Source organism: Ailuropoda melanoleuca, chromosome 2 (assembly GCF_002007445.2).
Source record: "Ailuropoda melanoleuca isolate Jingjing chromosome 2, ASM200744v2, whole genome shotgun sequence".
Taxonomy (NCBI): Eukaryota; Metazoa; Chordata; class Mammalia; order Carnivora; family Ursidae; genus Ailuropoda; species Ailuropoda melanoleuca.
The window spans coordinates 22,229,790-22,256,708 of NC_048219.1; the positions used below are offsets into that span (position 1 = coordinate 22,229,790).

The window sequence follows — 26,919 nt, forward strand, 5'->3', positions numbered from 1 at the left end:
CTGATTTAATAACGCTTACAGAAACTGAGTACTTAGATGGATGAAGAACTATTCCTATAAAATGTACATTAGACGGACCACCTCATCACATGTTGTTACTACAGGTATATACACCCACACATACACTCACATAAATGCAAGCTGGTCTCTCTGCTAGGAAAAGTTAAAAGGCACTCATTCATTCAAAACAACTTTATTTGGGGTGCCTGGACGGCTCAGTTGGTAAAGCATCTGACTTGATTTTGGCTCAGGTCATGATCTCAAAGTGGTGAGATTGAGCCCCGCATCCAGCTCCATGCAAGGCATGGAGCCTGGTTGAGATTCTGTCTCCCTCTGCCCCTCCCCACTCTAAACAAAACAAAACAAAACCCAAAAAACTTTATTTTGAATATCCATCCTGTGCCAGCAGCTGTATGAGGTACAGGTCACATAGGGATGAACAAGACAGACTTAGTTTAAGATAGAACATAACAATAAACAACTAGATATATCAAATGGTAATAGGTCCTATGGGGAAAAAATAAAGCAGAGTAAAGGAAAGAAATAGTTCTGGGGGTGGAGGGTTTGCTATTTTCTATGTTGCACAAGGAAAACCACTCTATTCAAGTGACATTTAAGCACAGTCCTAAATGAAGTGAAGGAACTAGCTCAGCAGATATCTGGGGGGAAGTTTCTCAGGCAGAAGGAATAACAAGAACAAAGCCCCTGAGGTAGAAGCGTGCTTGGCATGTTCAAGGAACAGCAAGCAGGCCAGTGATGGTGGGGCTGAATGAGCAAAGGGAGAGTACTAGTAGGAGAGAAATAAGAGCTGTAAAAGGAGCTCAGATCATGTAACAGTCTGTAAGCCAATTTACGGGCTTTGGCTTTTACGGAGTAAGATGGGGAGACACAAGAGGGTTCTGAGCAGAATGATACCATCTATCACGCATTTTAAAAGGCTCACTCTAACTGCTGGGTTGAGAAGAGACTGGTCAAAGTGAGCAGGGATATAAGTAGAAAGACTAGCCGGGAGACTATTAAAATAATCTAGGTAAGAGATGATGGCATCCTGAACAAGGATAGTAGCAGAGGAGATAGTGAGAAATGGTGGGATTCTGAATATATTTTGAAGAGAGAGCTGACAAGGCACACTGATGACATGGACATGGATGGGTAGAGAGAAAGAGACAACATAATGATGACTTCAAGTTTTTTATCTTAAGCAATTAGAAGAATGGAATTGTTATTTATTGAAATGAAGAAGGCTATATAAGAACATGTTTAAAGGGGGAAAATATTTTGTTTTTAGACCTGTTAAGCTTGAGATGCCTAGTGAACATGTTAGTAGATGATCCAGCAGTCCACTTGAAGAATCTAAAGTTCAGGAGAAAGGTCTGGCCTAGAGGTATAAAGTCAAGATCTGTCAGCCTACAGATATTACTTGAAAGGAGCATAGTTGAACAAAAGAAGAGGCCAAAGGTCTAAGACCTGGGGTTCACCAATGTGTGGCAGTTAGGCAGATGAGGAAGAACCAGCAAAGGAAACCAAGAGAGAGCTTGGTTTATTAACCAATTAATAAAGTTAAAAGAGGGGGCGCCTGGGTGGCATAGCGGTTAAGCGTCTCCCTTCGGCTCAGGGCGTGATCCCGGCGTTATGGAATCGAGCCCCACGTCAGGCTCCTCTGCTATGAGCCTGCTTCTTCCTCTCCCACTCCCCCTGCTTGTGTTCCCTCTCTCGCTGGCTGTCTCTGTCGAATAAATAAACAAAATCTTTAAAAAAAAAAAAAAAAGTTAAAAGAGAACTAAGAACATGGCGTATTTTTAAGAAAGCATTTCAACAAAGAGAAAATGATCAACCAGGTAAGATCTTGGGGCTTGGTGAAGGAGAGATCACTAAGTGATCTTGACAAAATAGTTTCATTGGACTATAATGGAATGAAGAGAATGAAAGAAGATGAAAAAGAAATGTCTACAACAACTGTCTTGAGGAGTATTGCTGTAAACAGGGAGCAGAGAAATAGGGAAGTAGCTGGAAATAGACATAGGCTCAAGGGAATTTTCTTTTTTTTTTTTTTTAAAGATTTAGTTATTTATTTACTTACTTATTTGACAAAGAGAGAGAGAGCAGAAGCAGGGGGAGCGGGAGAGGGAGAAGCAGGCTCCCCACCAAACAGGGAGCCCAACGTGGGGCTCGATCCCAGGACCCTGGGATCGTGACCTGAACCAAAGACAGACGCCTAACCGACTGAGCCACCCAGGTGCCCCAGGAGAGAGAGAATGAAGCAGGCTCCATGCCAAGCACATAGCCCAACCTCACAACCCTGAGATCATGACCTGAGCTGAAATCAAGTGTCAGACACTTAACTGAGCCACCCAGGCACCCTGAGAATCACCAACAACTTTTACTAAATTCAGACTCTGCCTGCCTCCTCCCTCTACCCCAGGCTCAGATTCTTTACAGATTCTATTCTCCCTTCTTTCTTCTCCCCCACCATTTGTTTTTAATATTTTGTCCTCCCATGACTTCTATGACATTACAGTTTTCTCTCAAACTCTTAGACTGTTCTTCCTCTGCTCCTTCCTGCTGCTAAACACAGTCCCTAAAAATATTTGCCTTCAGCCTCTACCTTTTCTTCCCTCTTATACTCCTTTCCTTAAAATCCCATTTACTGTGTAGATGGTACCTGAATCTTTTTCTAGTTTTATGCTCTCCTCTAAGCATTAAATCTGCATTTCTAGCTATACCCTAGATATATTTTTACCTGGAAGTTCTGGAGCAGGTAAAAACCAACATCTTTTCCCTGTTCTCTATAAAACAACTGTTCCTGACTTGCCTATTTCTATAAATGGGACATTCGTTCTAAGCCCAGCAGGCTCAAACCAGTCATCTTTAACTCTCCCCCCAACTTTTTACCTACTCTATTATTAAATCCCTTGTGCTCTTCGCTCTACATTGCCTCTTACTTTGACTCCTCAACTCCTTTCCTAGAGCTGCTATCCTAGCTAATAGTGTATTCCACCTTTCCATCACTTCATTCCCCTGCTTAAAACACTTTCTTGGTGGTGGTTTTTTGTGGGTTTCTTTCTCTTTATTTCTTTTTCCTCTCCTCTCCTCTCCTCCCCTCCCCTCTTCTCCCCTCTCCCCATCTCCCCTCTTCTCCTCCTCTCCTCTCCTTTTTCACTTAGAAATAAAATTCAAATTCCCTACCATGGCTCATTAGGCTCTGTGCATCTGTCTCCTTCCCACTTTCAAGTTCATCTCCTACCACACTCCGTGGTTCACACTGTAAGCCAGCTACAGCTGTCTTTGTATTCACTGTATCTACAAAATCTTTCCAAAAATCAGTGTCTTGGCACTTTCTATTCCCTCTTCCTGGAACACTTTTCTGGCTGGTTCTTACATATCCTTCAGTTTTCAGAGGTCGTTTCCTCACAGAGGCCCTCCTTCTCAAAATCGTCTTAAATTCCCTTTCCCTATATCCCTATCACATAACCCTGTGTATTTCCTATATAACATTTCATATACTGTGAAGTTATTTTTTATGTGTTTATTTTGTCTCCTTCTCCTCTAATCCTACCTCTACCTCCAAATATAAACACCACAGACAGGAGACCATGTCCAGCTTGTTCATCATTTCCTTTTCCTAGAATAGTACCCTAGAACATTGTGGGCACTCAATAAATATCAAATGATTAAAGAATAAATTGTATTCTGGATCACTATTACCTCTCAATTCACAATATTCTATGTTTTTTAATTTAATTAATTTTTAAAAGTAAGCTCTATGCCCAAAGTGGGGCTTGACTCATGACCCTGAGGTCAAGAGTAGCATGCTCTACCCACTGAGCTAGCGAAGCACCCCAATGATTCAAGATATTCTAACTCTTTACTGGTATCTATCCTTTTATTCTTTCTATTCAAATATAGTCTGATCATATATACTTCCCTGCTGAAAAAATGCAATCGTTTCCTCTGCCTACCTACAATATTAAATGCAAACTCCACATTTTAGAATTCAAGGCCCTTTAACATGACCCTTTTCCAACCCTCCATTCCCTAGCACTTTGTTCCTCTTGTGGGCCAAATGGGACTGCATCTCAGAGAACAGGGCACTATAGTTTCTCACCTCCATATCTCTGTTCCTATTGTTACCTAATCCTCCAACCTCTCCTCCCACATTCTACATGGCCATATCTATCCCCTTCGTCCAGATACACAGCAATGCAATTTTTTTCACGGAGAGCAGCTTTCTATATCCTCTCAACAAGATATCTCTTTACTTCCTTTCAGCTCCCAAAGCACATTGTTTGAACTTCTCCTATTATTTTGGTTTAATTCAAAGCAGTTTTCTTATTCCTGTTGCCCTCACCAGTCTATGGCTTCTTTGAGACAAAAATGTTAACTCTTTGTTAGATCCTTTGCAGAGTAACTAGAACTGAACTATAAGTATTTACTAAACCCTAGTAAGACCATCAATTTTCTGCCTAACAAAATCTATCAAGGCCCAGCTAAACTGTCATTCCCTCTGAGAAAACTTCTCTTTGTCTTTCTCTCATTTATTCTTTCCTTTCAAATAGTTACTGAGTACCTACATGTCAGACCTTTTGCTAGATAAACAAAAACTTTAAAATATTCTTGCCAATGTCCATTGACGAATGGATAAAGAAAATGTATACACATGCAATAGAATACTATTCAGCCTTAAAAAGGAAGAAAAGTCTGACATGCTACAACACGATGAACCTTAAAAACATTACTTTATATAAAATAAGCCAGACACACAAAGATAAATATTGTATGACTCTACTTACATGAGGTACCTAAAATAATCAAATTCACAAAGACAGAAAGTAAAACAACAGTTACCAGGAGTTAGGGGAAGAGGTGAATGGGGAGAACTCTAATATAACACTATAATGCATTAAGGTATAGTAAATATGTATCTCTCCTATTCCACCATTACACACTGAGATTATGAACTCTTGAGGGTAAAACCATATCTTATTCATGTCCTTATTCCTGGTCCTACCATAATATCCAGCACAAAGATAACCCTCTAAACTTTAAAGCTGCCCAACAATAAAATGGGCTGCCCCAAAAGATGCTAGCTCCCTCTGACTGAAAGATCACATGGAAGCTCAATGACTCTTTCTGAAAAATGTTATGCAGAGAATTTCAACAGCTGCAGAAACCCAGTTGAATGAGATAGTATTAAAGATCCCTTCCAGCTGTAGGCCTCTGGCATAAGAATTCTCATGGTGGCTGTAGACCAGGAGGCTGTGAGTGGGACCCTTTGCCAGTCTTTGTTCCTGAACAGTGCTGCACCTTCAGGTAAGTAATGGAACTTTTGCAGGCTCTTTTCCTCATCCCAAGATACAAAAATTGTTGCTTTTATTTATTTTTTTTTTTACTTTAAATGATTTTTTATTATATTATGTTAGTCAACTTACAGTACATCCCCGGATTCCGGTATAAAGTTCGATGCTCCATTAGTTGCATATAACACCCAGTGTACCCTCCTTACCACCCCATCACCAGTCTATCGCATTCCCCCACCCCCCTCCCCTCTGAAGAAAAATTGTTGCTTTTAGTTAGCTACATTTAGGAATCAAACCATCATAAAATAATGCCCTAGTGTGGGATTAAAACCATTTTTCAGATAAATAAGGACATTCATTCTGTTAATAAATACTTATTAGGCATCCATAGTCCAATGCCTATCCATTATCACACACTGGAGTCTGTACATGTAATGATGATTAAACAAAGTCTCGAATAGCAGAGAACTTAAATTCTAGTGGGGTGAGACCTACAAGGTGGGGAAGGAGAAGAAAATAGAGAAGTGGCCCATACAGAAAATTAAATTGAGGCAATATATATCCTCCAATAGCTACTTTGGATTGAGCAGTTAGGGAAGCCCTGAAGAGATGGCAATTATGCAAAGATCTGAATGACAAAAAGGAAACAAAGATGCAAAGATCAGAAAGTCCTGTTGCAAAGGCCCTGAGGCAGGAATAAGGCTCACTTGCCTGAGGTATGAAAAAAACAAGGTTGAATGTAGGGGAAGAGGAAAGAAATGAAGTGTAAGACGTAGACCAAGTCCAGGTCAAATAGAGTTTTGTAAGTTAGAATAAAATCCAAATTCTTTACCATAAGAGCAGTAGGGAAACCAAAGAATTTTAAGCAAAGGAGTCATCGGACTCATACCTTAAAATGATCACTCTAGTTTGAGTGCAAAAAATGGTCAACAGGGGCGGGGAAGGTTAGAAATTGAAAGATGCTGAGAGGCCTGTCAGGAAGTGACTGCAAAAGATCAAGCAAGATGACGGTGGCTTACTGTTGGGTAGTAGAGAAGTAGGATGATAATACGAATATATGTTGGAGGTAAAGTTGGTAGGACTTGTTTAATGATGGATTTGGATGTGAGGATAATGGAAAAGAGGGGGGAAAAAGAGCTGTAACTTGAGTACTGTAGAGATGGTGGTTCTATTTCTGAAGAAAAAATAAGTAAATAGAAGAGAAACAGTTTGGGTAGGAGGAGTTGGGTTAGAGATCAAGAATTCTTCTTTGACTATGTTCAAATTAATACGTCCCCTAGTTACCTAAGTGGCAAAGTCAAGTAGGCAAGTGGACAGATGCATGTGGAGTTCTGGAGGTCGGAGCTGGAGATGGGGCTTATGAGTCATCACCATGTAACTGCATATTAAAGCCATGGAACAGGACAAGCTCACCTTGGGAGAACCAATACAGAGAAGAGAAGGAGGCCCAACTCCGAGCCTGGAACACTTAACCTTTAGATATTGAGCAAAGGAATGGCTCGCCTAGAGTTAGGAAGAAAATCAGGAGAGTGTGATGTCACAACAGCCAAGACAATAAACTGTTTCTAGGAAGAAGTGCCTATGACTAATGCTGTTAAGAGGTCAGTTGAGGTAAGAAGAGAGAAATCGTCATTGGTTTAGCAGTCCTTGTAAGAGTGGTAAAGACAGAAGCCTGACTGGAGCGCGTGTGGGGAACTGAGTCAAATGAATCATTATAGAACTTTGATTATTCCTCAGCACAACTAAGGTATTAACTTCCACTGTGTTAACTTCTTATACTGTCTTTACCAGAAACTCCAAATTTCTAGCATAAAATACATGATTCTTCCTAAAGATAATAGGCAGAAAGGCAGCAAAGAGTCAGATAAATCTGGATCTGAACTCATCTTCTGCCATTTACTAGCTATATGTCTTCAGGAAACTCTCTTAACCAGGTTAAGCTTCAGTTGCCTCGTCTATAAAATGGAAATCTTAATAATACTTATCTCATAAGGTTGTTCTGAGGAATAATAAGATATGCATGTAAAATGTGTAGTACAAGGGAGTTGTTATCACTGCTGTTTTCATTATATATTTCTTTAGATACTCCCTTTTTTAAAAATCACAGTACTTCATTGTAATTAGGCTATTTTAATTGTTAAAATTAAACGTAAAAATATCTGATGCAGTTTTCCTACTCTTTTAAAATATACGTCCCATCTTTGTAAATATAAAAGGTGATACATCCACCATTTAGGAAATTCTAATATGCCCACATGGATGGCATGACAGAGGCTAAGAACTGCTTTATCTTCTACATATCCTCATCAGCCTAAACTACGTTAAACTTTACTCTCTGAAGTCTGCGTTGAGGAAAATAATAGGGTTATTAGAGGGGTGGATTCCCAACACATCATTAATAGCCTCAGGCTGTGCCCATAACTTCACTTCACGCACAACATCAACAGTATAATTCTTACTTCATAACTTACTTTCAGGGATTTTAGCCTTTTTGTTTTATTCCTACATAAAAATTAAAATTGTTGCCATCTTTATATAAGACATTTAAATATTTAGCGTATAGAGAAAGGATAGCTAGCCAAACAACTAAAAATTATGGATCCAAATTAAGTAAAAATATTTTAAAACGTGTAATCACTTAAATAAATACAAAAATCTCTATATACGCAGAAATAAATAATGCTAGTAGAACACTAGTCAAAATGCTGAAAAATACTCACCTCAAAGTCAAAGTGTAATCCCCCTGCATTTTTGTTGAGGCATCTCTGACCAAGAACGTACCATCTGGCATATCCCGTAATTTGTCATTTACTTCCTCCCTGAAAAATAGAATTATAGGAAAAATGAAAAAAATGTAATCAACAATTGTTCTCTTCACATATTATTACTAAGGCTAGTTAGGAGGTGAGTATTTCTAAGGTCACAAAATTATGGGGGCCTTCAGAGGTCATTTAATTCCTCCCCCTAGATATGATCTTTCTATTTTGATTTTCAGTATTACACAATCTAAGGAAGGACTATTCGCTTTTTAAACTCTTCCAGATTTCAACCGTCTGTAGGGGATAGTATTTCCATTAAGCCTTTAGGGCTTCCTTAGGCAGGTCTGAACTTGTAGGGTTTCAGGAAAAACCAGCAGCTGTTTAGAAAGAAGGTTGTGTTTAAGCAACAGTGGCAGCTGTGTCCCATCAGAGGGGGTAAGTTCACTAAGTTCACAACCTTTCAATATAATCTTCTCCAATTTGAATTTATACTGATGATAAATTCCTCCTGCAGAGTTGGTTTAGGACTTTAAGAAAAAACGTTAGAACACTCAGGATATGGCAGGGCACAGAAGACTCTGAGTTACAGACCCACAAGTTCTTAGAATATAAATTTAAATGGTATTTAAATATAATAGATCCTTGGGGCTCCTGGGTGGTGCAGTCATTAAGCATCTGCCTTCGGCTCAGGGTGTGATCCCAGTGTTCTGGGATCTAGCCCCACATCAGGCTTCTCCGCTAGAAGCCTGCTTCTTCCTCTCCCACTCCCCCTGCTTGTGTTCCCTCTCTCGCTGGCTGTCTCTGTTAAATAAATAAAATCTTTAAAAAACAATAATAATAAGTAAATAAATATAATAGATCCTTTTATTGTACAATTATAAAATAAAAATTTTCTGACCCATTTTAATAAAAAATGTATTAAGTCTCCTTCAAAAAATTAAACATAGAATTACCATGACTTAGAAATTCCTTTTCAGTGTATACTCCCCAAAGAACTAAAAGCAGGGACTTGAGGGGTGCCTAGGTGGCTCAGTCGGCTAAGCAGCCAACTCTTAATTTTAGCTCAGGTCATGATCTCAGGGTTGTGATCAAGCCCCATGTTGGGCTCCGCATTGGGCAGGGGGGCCTGCTTAAGATTCCTTCTCTCCCTCTGTCCCTCCCCCCTCTAAAAAATAATAAAAAAATAAAAATTTCAAAAAATCAGGAATATGAGGCGCCTGAGTGGCTCAGTCAGTTAAGCGTCTGCCTTCGGCTCAGGTCATGATCTCCAGGTTCTGGAATCGAGCCCCGAATCGGCCTTCCTGCTCAGCAGGGAGTCTGCTTCTCTCTCTCTCCCTCTGCCCTTCCTCACTGCTCGCTCATTCTTTCTCTCTCAAGTAAATAAATAAAATCTTTTTAAAAAAAGAAAAAAAAGCAGGGAATAAACATTTATACACCAATTTTCATAGCAGCATTATTCATAATAGCCAAATGCTGTAAAAAATCCAAATGTTCAAAACCAAACCGCCAGATGAATGAATAAATAAAAATGTGGTATACACACATAATGGAATATTATTCAACCTTAAAAAGGAAGGAAATTCTGATACATGCTACAATATGGATGAACCTTGAAGACATTGTGCTAAGTGAAATATGCCAGTCGCAAAAGGATAAATATTGTATGATTTCATTTATGTGAGGTACCTAGAGTAGTCAAATTCATAGAAACAGAAAGTAGGATGGTGGTTTCCCAGGGCTGGAGAGAATAGGAGGAAAAGGCAGTTAGTGTTTAATGAGTACAAAGTTTCACTTTGGGGAAGATGAAATAGTTTCAGAAATGAATGACGATGATGGTTGAACAATACTGTGAATGTACTTAATGCCACTGAACTGTACATTTAAAGATGGTTAAAATGGTAACAAAGAAAAAAAAGAAATGAGTGCCACTTTGGTAGCTGAAGAGAATGGACAAGAGAAGCACAAGCATATTGAAGAATACAGCATCAACCTTGAACCCAATTTGACAGAAATGGATAGGTCTTTTTTAAAACAAAATACAAGAAAAACAAGAAATTTGAACATTCAAATTATATATATATATTTCCCCCCCTGCTCTAGGTTAAAAATTTCCCAAAATCACATTTTACCTAAAAAGCATTTTACTGCTAAAGAGCACAATTTCTCAAAATGATGCATGTGAAGAGTGCATCAAAATCACCCGGGAGGTTGTTAAATGCAGATTCCTGGGCCACACCCCAGTTGATTCTTGTGCATGCAAAGACTGTGGAACCATTGCCTTAGGCACAGAAAGGTAAAGAAAATTAAGTACCTATAACTATCTTTTATAGAAAACCACATGTAGCTATCTTAAATCTTTTAAGTTTCATTTATTCAGAAATCTATCCTTAACACAGTATTAAAAGTAATAATCACATCTGTAATTTAAAGACTTTCTTGTGGAAGGACAGCATTTAGAAACTTCTGAAGTGTTCTCACAATTTTTAAAATGGTAATCTTTAAATGACAAATAGTAGGGCATGAAAATGTTTTAAACTTCTCAAAAATGATTTGTTTCTAAACTGCATTGAATTATAGTAGCATTCTAGTTACCTTGAAATATCCCCCCAGTACCATTCTGCATCCTGAAGAGAAACAGAACTGTCCTTCATTCCATTTGTAACGGCTGAAGTCATTGGCTTAGGTGGCTTTGGTGGAAGAGCTAGAAGAGAAATGAATATTATTTTGTAGATGTAAATTACTATTTGTTTTCTAATTTCCTCAGTCAGGAACAGCTCATTAACCAATGTACATTAAGATTCAAATTATAAATTAAATAAAGTGTTATTTTATGTTAAATGTTAGCCAAAGAAGAAATCTTTCTAGAACTCTACCAATAACTGCCTAAAAGGTGAAATTTTCAAGCTACTTGGGTTTTTTTTTCTTATAAAGTGCTAACTTTTAATTCTGAACAAACGTCCAAAAGAACTTCATTGTCTCTCAAAAGACAATGTGAAGCCCCTTCACAAACAATTCAGTCCAAAAGCCATTAAGTGAGACTCGTCATGACGGCCAAGAGTTGGTGTCAGAGCCCAAAGCAGGTGAAGGAGGATTACGTCCATATAGCAGGGCAGCAGCACAGGCAGGATCTCAGAGCTGGAGGAGGGTGAGGAGGAGATCCTCACCGGTGCAGGCTGGCATGAGATGTTAAAGCTGAATGAAGGAAGAAGGGCAGTGGCGCAGGGCCCGGGTGGCACAGAATAGTGGAGACCAAACCAATGAGGACGCAGTCCTCAGAAGAGGGCACACCAATACAATGGGAAAAGCCAGATGAGGGTGAAGAGTTTCTACTTGGGGGAGGGGAGGCTAGGAGGTGTCAAGGGGGCATTGGATACATAGAGATCAAAAAAGTACAACTATTAAAAATAATAGGAGCCAGGTTTCTCATAGTCTAAAAATGAAGTTACAAATATGGAAAGGTGAAAAATTAACAGAACACTACCTCTGGTTTGAACTGGAATTACAGCTATAGATATGAATTCATGAAATTTAATAGAAAGATAGATGCAAATGTCTATACATATAGGGAATAAACTATTCCCTAGCTCTGTCCCTTGAGAAGTCCTAAGATCAGCAGCATCCCCAATACACATAACTAGCACCCAGATCTTGGTTTTTAATGCTCTTCTCTACTAAAAAGAACCAGGGTTCTTTGAAGAAAAGCTGATTCCAGGGCTGGGGTAGAACAAGAACCTAACAAACCTCGAACATCATGCTATACCAAAAAGTAAAAAGCAAGTGCTCAAAGAATGAGGGGCCATGACAAAAGAATAAAGAAGCCAGCTTGATGGGGCCCCCACTAACCAAATATGGAACAATTGGAGTATCAATACAAATAATGATAGAAGGGGAATATAAGCCACCAAACAAGATAAAAATCCATGTGCCATGCAGACATAAATAAATAAATGAAAAACCGAAAGATTAATAGGTAGGATTTATATAATCTCAAAGGGCTTTCCCACAAAATGCTTATTAGTCATAAAAATAAAAAGACAAATAATAATAGTGGAGAACCCTGGCAAACACTACCTTAATCAAGTAATCAATAAAGTTAATACCACCAGTAATGATAAAATCTTGGGCCCCCAATAGGATGCACTGAGAAGGATGTTAATATCACTTCTGGGATATTCCTGCCAAATACACATAAACTGAATTAAACATGAGGAAACATCAGACAAATTACAATTTAGAGACATTCTACAAAAAAAAATTGGCCTGTAATCTTCAAAATTGTCAAGGTCATGAAAATCCAGAAAGATTGAAGAACTGTTCCAGATTGAAAAAGACTAGAGAATCATGACAAATGCAATGTGTGATTCTGGACTGGATCCTTTTTGTTATAGAGGATATTATTAGAACAAGGACAAAAATTGAATGCAAGCTGAAGATAAGATTGGTATTGTAATGCATCAACATTAATTTTCTGATTTTGTATCGCAGTTATGTCGGAAAATGTTCTTGTTGGTGGGAAATACACAGAAACATTATCATTGTGGGGTATCAGGTTGGCAACTTACTCTCAGTGGCTCAAAAAATAAGTTATTTGTACTGTACTTGTAACTTTCTATAAACTTGAGATGGTTTCTAGATTTTTTTTTAATTAACGGAAGTTAGAGACAATATGGAGGGAAAAGGAGAACAATGTAAAATGTTCTTCAAAACAGAAACTCTTGGGGTGCCTGGGTGGCTCAGTCAGTTAAGCATCTGCCTTTGGCTCAGGTGATGATTCCAGGATCCTGGGATCGAGCCCCCCGTCTGGCTCCCTGCTCAGCGGGGAGCCTGCTTCTCCCTCTCCCTCTGCCTGTTGCTCCCCCTGCTTGTGCTCTCTCTCTCTCTAAGAAATAAAATATTAAAAAAAAAAAAGACAAAACAAACTCTTTACTGTCAAAAATTCAATGGTAAAAGAATAGTCTTTTTAACAAATGGTGGGAGGACAACTGGTCACCCACTTTCAAAAGATACAGGCAGACCCCCATATCATACCACATGCAAGAATTGACTCAAAATGGATCAAAAACCTAAATGTAAGAGGTACAACTGTAAAACTTTTTTAAAAAAGATTTTATTTATTTATTTGACAGAGAGAGGTCACAAGCAGGGGGAGTGGCAGGCAGAGGGAAAAGCAGGCTCCTCGCTGAGCAAGGAGCCCAATGAGGGACTCAATCCCAGGACCCTGGGATCACAACCTGAGCCAAAGGCAGACCCTTAACCGGCTGAGCCACCCAGGCATCCCAAAAATTTGAATCTTCATAATTTTGGACCAGGCACTGGTTTCTTAGATAGGAACCAAAAGCACAAACCAAAAAACAAACAACCAACAACAACAACAAAAAACAAAACAAAACAAAAAAAACCCACAGATAAATTGGACTTGATCAAAATTAAAAATTTTTGTGCTTCAAATGACATCAAGAAAGTGCAAAGACAACACACAGAATGGCAGAAAATCTTTGTAAATCATATATCTGATAAAGCTGTATCTAGAATACATAAAGAAGTCTTGCAACTTAATAAAAAGACAAATAACTGAATTAAAAATGGCACAGGATCTGATAAGACATTTCTCCAAAGAAGATATATAAATGACCAACAAGCACATGAAAAGATAATATCAGCCATCAAGGAAATGAAAATCAAAATCACAATAAGATACCACTTCAGGGGTGCCTGGGTGGCTCAGCCGGCTGAGTATCCAACTCTTGGTTTCAGCTCAGGCCACGATCTCAGTGTCATGGGATCGAGCCCCATGTGGTGCTCCGGGCTCAGCGTAGAGTCTGCTCATGATTCTCTCTCTCCCTCCCCTTTGCCTCTCCCCTCGCTTGCTAGAGCTCTCTCTCTCTGTCAAATAAACAAATAAAATCTTAAAAAAAAAAAAAAAAAAGATATCACTTCACACCCACTAGGATGACTATACAGTTGACCTTTTGACAATAGGGGTTTGAACTGCAAGCATGGGTCCTCTTAGACACAGATTTTTTTTTTTCAACAAATACATTAGAAAATTTCTTGGAGATTTGCAACAGTTTGAAAAACCTTGCAGATAAAGCACATAGCCTAGAAATATCAAAAAGCTTAAGAAAAAGTTAGATATATCATAAATGCATAAAATGTATGTATATACTAGTCTATTATTTACTACCATAAAATATACACAAATCATAAAAAGTGTTTATACAAACACAAACTGTGCATGGCCCCATTTGCAGTTGAGCGAAATCTAAACAAAAGTAAAGATACAGTACTAAATCATAACTGCTTAAAATTAACTGTAATATATACTGTACTACTAAAATAATTTTGTAGCCATCTCCTGTTGCTATTGCAGTGAGCTTAAGTGTTATGAGTATCAGCTTAAAATGCCCTGTGACACTAATCATCTCTGCATGAACAGTTCATCTCTCCAGTGAATTGTATATTGCAGTAAAAGGTAATCTCCCATGGTTCTTGCATATTTTTTGTGTTACCATAAACCTTGAATGACACCAGAGGACCCATACAAAGTGCCACTAGTGATGCTGCAAGCTTCCAAGAAGCAAAGAAAAGTCATGACATTACAAGAAAAAGTTGAATTGCTTGACTGAGGTCTGCAGTTGCTCACCAGCCTAAGGACCATTGTGAAAGAAAAGAAAGAAAAGAAAAGAAAGAAAAGAAAGAAAGAAAAGAAAGAAAAAGAAAAGAAAGAAAAGAAAGAAGGAAGCAAGGAAGGGAAATTTGCGAAGCCATCCCTGCAGCTATGTCAGTAGGTGCAAAAACCTTGCACTTTATAGGAAATACCTTTTTATCCTGTATTGAAAATGTAGCTTTTATGTGGGTGCAGGATTGCTATAAGATACCTATAGACTCTAATATTATTCAAGAAAAAGCTAAGTCATTATATGACAACTTAAAGCAAAAGGAAGGTGAAGGATCTAAAACTGGAGAATTTAACCAGCAAAGGATGGTTTGATAATTTTACAAAGAGGCTTTAAAAATGTCAAGATAACAGCAGAAGCGGCTTCTGCCAACCAAGAGTCAGCAGACAAGTTCCCAGAGGCCATTAAGAAAATCATGAAGGAGAAAGGATGTCTGTCTGAACAGGTTTTTAATGCAGACAAAAGTGCCCTTTTCCGGGGAGAAAAAAAAAAAAGCCACAAAGGACATTCATTTATAAGAAAGAGAAGCAAGCACCAGGATTTAAGACAGGAAGGGATTTAAAAAAAAACAAACAAAAACAAACAAACAAAAAAACAAGACAGGAAGGGATAGGCTAACTCTACCATTTTGCACAAATGCAGTTGGGTTTATGATCAGGACTGCCCTTATCTATAAAGTTGCTAACCCCTGAGCCTTGAAGGGAAAAAAATAAACACCAGTTGCCAGTCTTTTGGTTATACAACAAGAAGGCCTGGACAACAAGGACCCTTTTTCTGGATTAGTTTCACTGATGCTTTTCGTCCCTGAAGCCAGGAAGTACCTTGCCAGTAAAGGACTGCCTTTAAAGTTCTTTTGATATTGGACAATGTCCCTAGACACCCAGAACCCCACAAATTCAACACCAAAAGTGTTAAAATGGTCTACTTGCTCCCAAAAACATCACTAAATCAGCCTTTAGATCAGGGGGTCATAAGGACCTTTAATGCTCATTACACTCAGTACTCTATAGAAAGGATTGTCAACACTCTGGAAGAGAACCCTGATAGAGAGAACATCATGAAAGTCTAGAAGGATTACATTACTAAAGATGCCATCACTGTTACAGAAAAAGCAGTGAAAGCCATCAAGCCTGAAACAATAAATTCCTGCTAGAGAAAATAATGTCCAGATATTGTACATGACTTCACAGGATTTACAATGGAGCCAATCAGGGAAATCATGATAAAGATTGTGGATATGGAAAAAAGAAAAGAAAAAAGAAGAAAAAAGAAGGGGGAAGGGAAAAGAGAGAAAAGAAAAGAAAGAAAAAGGAAAGGAAGGAAAGGAAGGAAGGAAAGGAAAAAAAAGGTGGGGAGTGAAGGGTTTCAAGATATGGATCTTGGAGAAATTCAAGAGCTAAGTGACACCATACCAGAGGAATTAACAGAAGACAATATGATGGAGAGGAGTGCTACTGAACTGGTGTCAGATGATAAGAAGGTGAAGAAGCAGTTCCAGAAAACAAATTGATGTTAGACAATCTGGCAGAAGGGTTCCAAATACTAAAAACTGCTTTGACTTTATAGAGGACATGGACCCTGGTATGATACAAGCACTGAAACAACAAATGGTGGAAGGATTGGTACTGTATAGAACATTTTTTTAGAAAACTGAAAAAGCAAAAATGACAGATAGAAATTACTACATATTTCCATAAAGCTACACCAAGTGTGCCTGCCTCTCCTGCCTCCCCCTCCACCTGTGCCAGCCACCCTACAACAGCAAGACCACTCTTCTTCCTCTTCAGCCTGAGCATGGATGAAGATCTTATGATGATCCAATTCCACTTAACAGCAAATAATCATTATACTGTACAGTTAATAAGCTTAATTGTTGTACTTGTGTCTTGGTATGAAAATCTAATAACTATATAGCAAGAACTGCATGAGACATTTTTGTCATCATTCATCATCATTGCCAATCGTACTGATGCTTCATTATCAATGGGTGAATTGTTAGATCTGTAAATAAATATTAATTTTTTCACATTATCTTTTCACTTTTGTTGTCTAGTGTTAGTAATATGTATAACATCTTACAGTGTTTTGTATCATATCATATTGATGTAGGTATTAAAAGAGATGATTCATTTTGTAAACAGACAACATAAACTTATAATAAATACAGTTTAATAAATACAAATAAATACAGTTCTGTAAATGTATTTTCTCTTCCTTATGATTTTCTTGCTAACATTTTCTTTTCTCTAGTTTGCTTTATAGTAAGAATACAGTATATAAATACATAAAACATACAAAATGTGTGTTAAACAACTGTTTCTGTTATCAGTAAGGCTTCTGGTCAACAGTAGGCTATTATTAATAGGTAAGTGTTTGGGAAGTCAAAAGTTATATACAGATTTTGGACTACACGGGGGATTGGTGCTTCTAACTCCCACATTATTCAAAGGTAAACTGTAATCAAAAAGACAAGTGTTGGGGCGCCTGGGTGGCACAGCGGTTAAGCGTCTGCCTTCGGCTCAGGGCGTGATCCCGGCGTTGTGGGATCGAGCCCCACATCAGGCTCTTCTGCTATGAGCCTGCTTCTTCCTCTCCCACTCCCCCCGCTTGTGTTCCCTCTCTCGCTGGCTGTCTCTATCTCTGTTGAATAAACAAATAAAATCTTAAAAAAAAAAAAAAAGACAAGTGTTGGTGAGAATGTGGAGAAACTGGAACTCTCATACACTGCTGATGGAACTATAAAATGATGCAAATGTTTTGAAAACCGTTTAGCAGTTCCTCAAAAGGTTAAACCTAGTCACCATATTACCCAGCAATTTCAATCCTAGTTACATACTCAAGAGAAATGAAACAGAGACCCACACAAAAACTTGTGTATGAATGTTTGTAATGGCATTGTTTATAATAGCCAAAAAGGAGAAACAACCCAATATTCGTCAACAGATGAATGGGTAAATAAAATGTGGTATATATCCATACAGTCCACACAGTGGAATATTATTTAGCAGTAAAAAGGAATGAAATATTTTATAAAATGTATGAACCATGAAAATATTTAGGCTAAGTGAAAAGCCAGTCACAAAAGACCACATTAGATGATTCCATTATCCAGAACAGGCAAATTTACTGAGACAGAAAGTAAATTAATGGTTGCCTAGGGCTGAGGGTGGGATTAAAGAGGAAAAGGGAAGGACAGCTAACGTGTGCAGAGTGGGGTAATAAAAATGTTACAAAATTGTTTGTGGTAATGGTTGCAAAACTGAATATACTAAAACCTACTGAATTATACACTTTAAGTGGGTGAATTGTATGCTATGTGAATTTTATCTAAATAAAGCTGTTATTTAAAAAAAAAAAACTATCAGGCTACCGAAATTACTAAGTGAGGAAAGAACTTGCTATAATTCATCTTTTTTTCTAAATGCTATTTCTACCTATCTTGTTTGAAAGGACTTGATGCAGCATATAAAAAGTAGCTACAGTTGGACATATAATTTTGTAAAATTTAAAATTCTTCTACTTATCCATTTATAAGGATTAACAGTTTAAACTTACGCTATATAAAGCATTGTGCTATAGCTATGAAAGGTAGAAGGATAAGGTGTTTCCAGCACTCAAAAGAACAAACCTACAGGGAATGACATATAGAAACACCTAACCATAACCCTCAGCAGAACAAAGTAAATACTATAATAAAGGTAAAAACGAAGTGTAATGGAAACCCAGCAAAAGGAGCAACTGATATCCTCCTGCGGAAACTTTAATTCAAACACTAAGCTTCTCAAACCTAGTCCTTAGTGAACTGAGTGCCATGACCAACAGGGCCCAACAAGAACCAATATGCCTCCTTGAGTTAGCAGTGGGTTACACCCTAATCACCGAGAGGAATCACACAGACTTGATGTTATCTATAAACTGAGTTGACCAAGCTGCGTGGGGAAGATGCTGTTTATGGATAATAATAGTTCACTGATAGCTCTACCACCAACAAACATATAATGAGCATTTCATCTATTACAAAGGGCTGCCCAGAGCTTCCTTGTATCCTGTTTTTCTCATCTGCAGAAATAAGAATAAAATGATTACAAAGAAGTTGCTAAAACAACACAACTATAATGAACTATAAGATCTGAAATGAATGCAATACTGGCCTATTTATACATTCTTATCTATCATCATTCTATACATATATTAAATAATTATTGAATACCTCCTATTTCTAAAAGCTGGGGATTACAGCAATAAACTAGATAGACACAGTCCCTATACTTAAGGATTTTACAGTCCAAAAGGATAAATTTCAAGGTAATTCATTATTCCTAAAGTCATGAGTATGTTCAAATTTAGCTCCATTAAACTACAGTCTTCAAACTAAATGTTTTGATTTCTCTGGTATTTGATTCCCATTTCCATGTAAATTACAGAATTCACTGAACAAAACCAAATAAAAATTTATCTTAACCTTTCTAATTATATGGATAAGCAGATTTGTATATGTTGCTTCCAGATTATGATATTATAAATAAGGTTAAAAAATTCCAAATCACATATATTTTAAGTAGGTCAAGTGGAACATATTGAGAGAAAAGCTAATTAGGGTACATTAATTATCTTTCAACCACTTGACAAGGTAGTTCTTGCATGAGGTGAGTACTGTAGTGTTGAGTGATGTTAAATGCACCTGAACAATTATCTTCCTCAATAAGTATCTGTAAAACACCTGACACTTTTGTTTCTGTTTAGATGATAAAAAGCATTTCTCTTTCCATTTTCAAATACTATATTACAAGTTTTTAAAAATCAGCATACACAAAGATTGTTCAATTCAGTTTCAATATGTAGGTGAATATATACACACAAATGTACATGTGTGTTTTTGTGCACATGTGTGTATGTATGTATATATGAATAAAGCCACCTGGAAAAATACAGACATGGTTAATACTGTATATAACAGGGATGGGGAGCAGCCTAGGAGAGCACTTTATGTACATATGTTTCCTTTATATATGTTTTAACAAAAACAAAAATGATGGTTATGAGTAATTTTTTTATTTTAATCTGTGTTTTCCAACTTTTTAGAAAAACTTTCAAAAATTCACTTTGGTATTTTTTTAAAAAGATTTTATTTATTTATTTGAAAGAGAGAGAGCACAGGCAGGGGGAGCAGCAGAGAGAGAGGGGAAAGCAGACTCTCTGCTGAGCAGGGAGCCTGATGCGAGGCTTGATCCTAGGACCCTGAGATCATGACCTGAGCTGAAGGCAGACGCTTAACCAACTGAGCCACCCAGGTGCCCACTTTGGTGTTTTTTATTAAAGAATGTACTCAGGGGCTACAGCACTGTAAAAAGATTACTTCTTGTACTCTACAAATAATCTATAAACAGTAAAGTATCATATCAAAGTTAAATGTACTGAAGTTGATAACTGTGGTAACTGTGGAATGTAAAGGAACATTCCTATTCTTAGGAAATATATATTAAGGTATTTAGGGGGTTAAGGGCCAGGATGATTGTAACTTATTCTCAAATAGTTGAGAAAAAGCAGTATGACTTTATATAAAGAGAGAACATGAATGATAAAACAAATGGAATTAAATGTTAACAAGTGAACCTGATCGTGTTCTTTGTATCCTTATTTTTGAAACTTTTCTGTAAGCTTGAAATTATTTCCAAATAAAATATTTAATTAAAAAAATTAAGAATCAGGGGCGCCTGGGTGGCACAGCGGTTAAAGCGTCTGCCTTCAGCTCAGGGCGTGATCCCAGCGTTATGGGATCGAGCCCCACATCAGGCTCTTCTGCTATGAGCCTGCTTCTTCCTCTCCCACTCCCCCTGCTTGTGTTCTCTCTCTCGCTGGCTGTCTCTATCTCTCTGTCGAATAAATAGATAAAATCTTAAAAAATATATAAAAAAAAAAATTAAGAATCAGAGTTAGATACTTATTAAAACCAGGGAGGAATGGCAGATCACAGCCCTTATAGTCTATGCTAAGGTTTGACTTTATAAAGGATAGCTTTAAATAAAAAACGGTAGAAAAAAGACTAAAAGAACATTTGAATGTATGTCCCCAGTCTGTGCTAGGGGAAGAAGGGGCACAACTAATTATATAAGCAGTCAGAGAGACTGTCAAACCTTTTGATTCCAAGTACCACAAAACCTGGAGCCAGCTATATATTCCTCATTTCAGGGTGAAGTTTTAACCAACATTCTGTCTGAAACTCTGACCAAAGACTTTCTTAATTCTGTAACCCAAACATACAGCACAGTGCCCTGTACACAGTACACACAATAAATGTGTTCCTTCCATGGTGGCTGACCTACTTATTCTAGGCCTTTGCTCCCTCCATCCATAAAATAGGGCTGAAGTAGAATCTACATCCTATGAGGATTAAATGAGTCAATATATGTAAACTTCAAACAGTGTATGACTTACAGCAATCAAGAAATATTAGCTGTTAGATATAGGTGCTACGCTAGATGCCAAAGACAGTAACAAGATAGTACAGTGGGCAGTTTGAATAAGTAAAATATATAATTACTGTGCTACGGTTAAACACAGTGGAAGTATTTTTAAAGTATATCTTAAAGGGTAAATATTATAAGATTAATATCTCAACTTAAAAAGAAAAAAAAGAGTGATGGGGGCCCCTGGGTGGCAAAATCGGTTGGGCGCCCACTCGGTTTCCGAAGGCTTGGGTCGTGATCTTAGGGTTGTGAGACTGAGCCCAGCGTCCGTCTCCACAGGAGTCGGCTTAAGATTCTCTCTCTCCCTCTGCCCCTCCCTCCTATTCTCTCTCAAATAAATAAATCTTTAAAAAGAAAAAAAGAGAGACACAGGAAGAATAGGATGCCGCGGGGTACAAAAAAAAAGGGCACTGAATCTAGAGAGTCAAAGACGACAAGGTAGTGTCCCAGACTAAAGGAACAGCATGTATATCCAAAAAAAAAAAAAAAAAAAAAAAAAAAAAAAAAAAAAAAAAAAATCCAAGAGAGAATTTAAAGAAATGCCTGAAACATGGAGAGTACAAGGTGGAGAATAGTGGAAGTTCATTTTAGGCACCTGTCATCTCCTATGTTTTCACCCCAATGTAGCCCCCTCCCCACTAAACCATCTCTTCATTGCTCATGATTCCATTATGTCTTCTAGGGCTTCCTCCTTGATCATTCTACCCACATTGTAATTAAACTATTTTATAATATCAATATTTTCCCAGAAAGTGTTTTTTCTCCACTTCCTAGCCTACTCTGAAATCTGGCTCTTCCTGAAGAACACTACTAATCTTGCAGCCCCCACTCTTGGAAGGTTGCTCATTTTCCCATACCTCATGTACTCTGGGCTTCTGTTCTTCCTTAGCTCTCAATTTTCCTAGAAGGTCCTTTCTTCTTTCATCCACACATTAAAACTAGCATTTCCTTGACCCACTTTTTACTCTATACTTGCATCTACTCCCATAGCTTCAAATAATACCTGTACTCTGATCCCAAAACAGTATTTCTTTTTTTTTTTTTTTTTTTTAAAGATTTTATTTATTTATTTGCAGACGCTTAACCGCTGTGCCACCCAGGCGCCCCCAAAAACAGTATTTCTAACTACAAGATCTTTTCTAAATATCTGGGAGCCTGATGTGGGGCTCGATCCCATAACGCCGTGATCACGCCCTGAGCTGAAGGCAGACGCTTAACCGCTGTGCCACCCAGGCGCCCCCAAAAACAGTATTTCTAACTACAAGATCTTTTCTAAATATCTGAGTGTCCAACAGAAGACACCTAATATGTGTCAAGCACTGTAGCAGGCACAGTGAATTAGACCAGCGCTTCTCACACTTTAATAAATTACAAATAACCTAGGGATCTTATAAAAATGTAGAATATGGTTTGCTAGGTGTAGGTTGGGCCCTGGAGCGCCCAGGTGGTACCAAGGCTGCTGGTCCAAACCTTGAATAGCAAGAAGCTTACAGATATCTCTTTGAAAAGTTTCTATGGGATAAAAAAAAAAAAAAAAAAAAAAAAAAAAAGNAAAAAAAAAAAAAAAAAAAAAAAGGCAAGTAGATTACAATAGCTAAAATATAGTTGATTTAATACATTTAATACCTCTAAAATCACTCCAAAATTAGCAAAATATATTTTTAATGGTATAAACACATGATAGCAAAGAGATGAGGAGAGTAAACAACAGCAGATGATGGCAAAAGAACTTTAATACAGAAAAGGCAAACATATGAATTTGACTTGGTAGAGTGCAAAAACTGAAATCCAAGCCTGAAAAGAGAAAGTCCAATTAAAAAAAAAAAAATCTAATTTGCAACACTGTACTCTGGGAAGACAGGAATTGAAGGCAAACACATCTCTGAAGGGAGGAGTGAGTGATAGGGCCATAACCTGAAGAACTGGCTGACAGTCTACGAAAAGAGCAGTTAGATCCCTAGTTCTCCACCCCAACCCCCAAGCAACCAGTCAAATACCCCTCCTCCACCCCAAACAAAGGCTGCCTGTCAACTTATCAATCCAGAGAAACAATTAGAGAGGCTCTGGACTCAGGGAACACCAAGCACAGCTAGGACTAGGGGTAAGTCCCTTACTGAAAACAGCAGAATTAAGGAAAAGGTAGATGTCCCAACTCCCTTCCCCACCTCAGTTCTTTGAACACTGAACCACCAAGCTTATATTCTTAGGGAGGAGTCAGGAAGATTTTTCTCTGGGGAAACTGACAAGAATCCAAAAAAGATCTAAAAATACAATATTTGGGGGTTACCAATGAAAAAGCTATTCACCATCTTATCAACTCTCAGTGAAAGCCTCCAATTAACACAGCCTGACCACTGACATGGAGCTTCCAATCAGCTTTTTAGTATCATTCTTAAATAAGAACAAACCCTTTAAAAAGGAAGGAAGCTCTGACACATCTTACAACATGGAGGAATCTTGAAGATATGTCACAAAAGGACAGATAAAAGGAAAAATATTGTGTGATTTCTCTTATATGAGGTAGCTAGAGTAGTCAAATTCACAGAGACAAAGTAGAATGGTGGCTGTCAGAGGCTGGGGGGAAGGGGAATAGGAAGTTAGTTTAATAGGTACAGAATTCCAGTTAGGTAAGATGAAAAAGGTCTGGAGATGAATGATAGTTCTGGTTAAACAACAATGTGAATGTACTTAATACCAAAGAATTGTGCACTTAAAAACTATTAAAATGATAAATTTATGTTATGTATATTTACCACAATTTTTAAAAAAGAACCAGAAGACATTAAAAGAAAGCTATCAAAATTTAAGAAAACCAAAACCAAACCAAACAAAGGAACTTAGAAGTAAACAAAGAATTCAAGGAGAAGAAAACATCACAGACACACAAAAAAGTATAACATCCTCAGGAAAGGAAATACTGCATCTATGAAACACAAACAAGATCTGTAATAAATTAACAAACATTAAAGAACAAGAGCCCTTACATATTAAAATTATGATAGAAGCTTTAAAAACAAACAAACAAACAAAAAAACACCTCAACTGACAAGCTGGCAAATAACGTTGAGGAAATCTCCCAAGAAGTACAACAAAAACAGAAAGTAATGAAAACAGAAGATAAGATAATTAGAGTATAAACCCAGAAGACCCAACATTGAACTAACAGAAGTTCCAGAAAGCAGAGAGAAACATTTAAAATAAATATAAGAAAAAAGTTCACAAATGAAAGACATAGATTTCCAGAATAAAAGTTCATACCAAAGAGGTGCCTGGGTGGCTCAAGCAGTTAAGTGGGCTGCCTTCCACTCAGGTCATGATCTCTGGGGTCTTAGGGCCAAGCCCTGCATCAGGCTCCCTGCTCAGCAGGGAGTCTGGTTCTCCCTCTCCCTCTGCCCCCCACTGCTCATATTCAGTCTCTCTCTCGTTCTCAAATAAATAAAATCTTAAAAAAAAAACAAAAAACAAAAAACAACTCCACACCAAGTATGCCACATAATAAATGAAAAATATCCACATCGGAATACATCTCTGTGGAATTTCACATCAGGGATAAAGAGACAGTTCTAAAAATCTATCATAAGGCAGGAAAAAAAACATCAGAAAGGACTAAAGCCTGGAATGTCTTCAAATTCCTCAACAGCAAGGCCGGAAACTAACACTGGAGAAAAACCTTTGCATTCGATGGCAAATTATTTTTCAACCTAAAATTATATATCCTGCCAAATTATCAATTACACTAGGGTAGAATTAACATTTTCAAACATACAAGGTCTCAACAACTTGTAACTTATCTCTTGGAATCCTTTCTTAGGAAACTCCTGAATGATATGCTCTAGCAAAATGAAGAGATAAGCCTAGGAAAGAAAAGATGGCATAGGATTCAGGAAAATGGATGCCAATACTAAGGAGAAAAGCAAAGCCAATCCCCAGGGTAATGGGGAACAGGAGTACCAGGATGACAGTTGTAAATAATAGTTGGGATTCTACCAATAGAATGACAGGCAACTTAGGAAGTATGTTGAAGGGGGAAAAATGGAAATAATTAGCTGATGTTTAACCCTACTGAGATAAGTTTTACAGTTCTGTCAGAGTATAGGGATAATACTGTCATAAGCACCTTTAAAAATCAGGCAAATGTTTAAAATTTATGGCAATTATTAATTCAAAAATTATATAAGAAGATGTAATCATAATATACTAATGGCTTGTCTGTGTGCACTGTTTACATGATCATAACATGTAAATACCACAAGATAATTTAAGGGGCACCAGGCTGGCTCAGTAGGTAGAACATGAAACTGGGCTGGCTCAGTCAGTAGAACATGAATCTCAGGGTTGTAAATTCAAGCCCCACTTTGGGTGTAGAGTACTTAAAAATAAAATCTTAAAAAAAAAAGATAATTTAAGAAACAATTATAATTGTCATATATTAGAAAAATGGGTAAAGAAGAGCATGTAAGGGGTAAAAGAACTAAATTCCCCATCTTCCTTGGAAGGAATCAATAATATCAAAAAGTGAAAAAATTTAAAATAGAAGTGTACGCACATTATGAAAAATAGGAAGGTAGAAACCAGAAGAAAAACCTAAAAGAGTTAAATGTTAGCACTATAGATTAGAAATTGGGGATGGAGAGGGTAGATCAGGGAACTGCTGGGGTTTTTGGGGGGTTCCCCATTATAAGCCCTGAAGTACCTTCTGACTTTTTAAAAGTATGAACTTATATTGTTTTGATGAAAATAAAAATCAGGGGCACCTGGGTGGCACAGCGGTTAAGCATCTGACTCTCGGTTTCAGCTCAGGTGGTGATGTCAGGGTCAAGAGACTGAGCCCAGCATCGGACTCCGCACTCAGCAGGGAGTCTGCTTGAGATTCTCCCTCCCTCTCCTTCTGCCCCTCCGGCTCATGCTCTCTCTTTTGCAAATAAATAACTCTTTAAAAGCAAAAACCAAATGAAAAGAAACAGCTTATTCTGATTCTGGCACTTAAAATTGATTTGGGAAATTATCTGACCTCCCTAGCCTTAGCTTCAATGATATGTTAAAGCCAACTCACATACGCTAGTAAAAGCTGATACATTCTCAGGAATTTTGCAAGCCAAGGTTATATACAATCATTATTAAAAATTAAACCCTATAAATCACAATGAAGTTATATTACAAATAAAGGTGGGGTGCCTGGCTGGCTCAGTCAGTAGAGCATCCAACTCTCGATCTGGGGGTCGTGAGTTTGAACCACCCCACACTGGGTGTAGAGATTACTTAAAAAAAGAAGAGGGGGCTCCTGGGTGGCTCAGTTGGTTAAGTGTCTGACTTCAGTTCAACTTCAGCTCAGGTCATGATCTCAGGGTCCTGGGATTGAGCCCCACACATCAGGCTCCTCACTCAGCAGGAAGTCTGCTTGTCCTTCTGGCCTTCCTCCCTACTTGTGCTCGCTTGCTCTCAAATAAATAAAATCTTAAAAAAAAAAAAAAAAAAAGAAGAAGAAAGAAAAAAGGTAATTAACATTCAAATTTTATTACTTCATTAATATTTTACTATGTTTTATTTACCTATCTACAACTGTTGTATTTATATAGTAGAAATACTTTGTGCTATGTACATCTCTTTCAAACTCTTCATTCAGTATAACACATTGGTTGTTTAAAATGACACAGTGGGAGTATTTACACTTCAGAAACCAACAAATGCTACAAATCAGAGTTTGATTTATTGTTGTATT

At 37.6% G+C, this 26,919-nt stretch overlaps 1 protein-coding gene across 1 annotated transcript in view; it reads right to left on the reverse strand.

The window, feature by feature from the left end:
- The window catches only part of PIK3R3 (phosphoinositide-3-kinase regulatory subunit 3), a 118,490-nt gene that overhangs the window by 35,234 nt on the left and 56,337 nt on the right, over positions 1-26,919 (reverse strand). Inside the window, exons 2-3 of the mRNA XM_034651753.1 lie at positions 10,649-10,757; positions 8,018-8,116 (exon numbers count right to left, since the gene is read on the reverse strand). Coding sequence (XP_034507644.1) covers positions 8,018-8,116; positions 10,649-10,757 — 208 coding nt within the window. The remainder of the gene's footprint in view (positions 1-8,017; positions 8,117-10,648; positions 10,758-26,919) is intronic.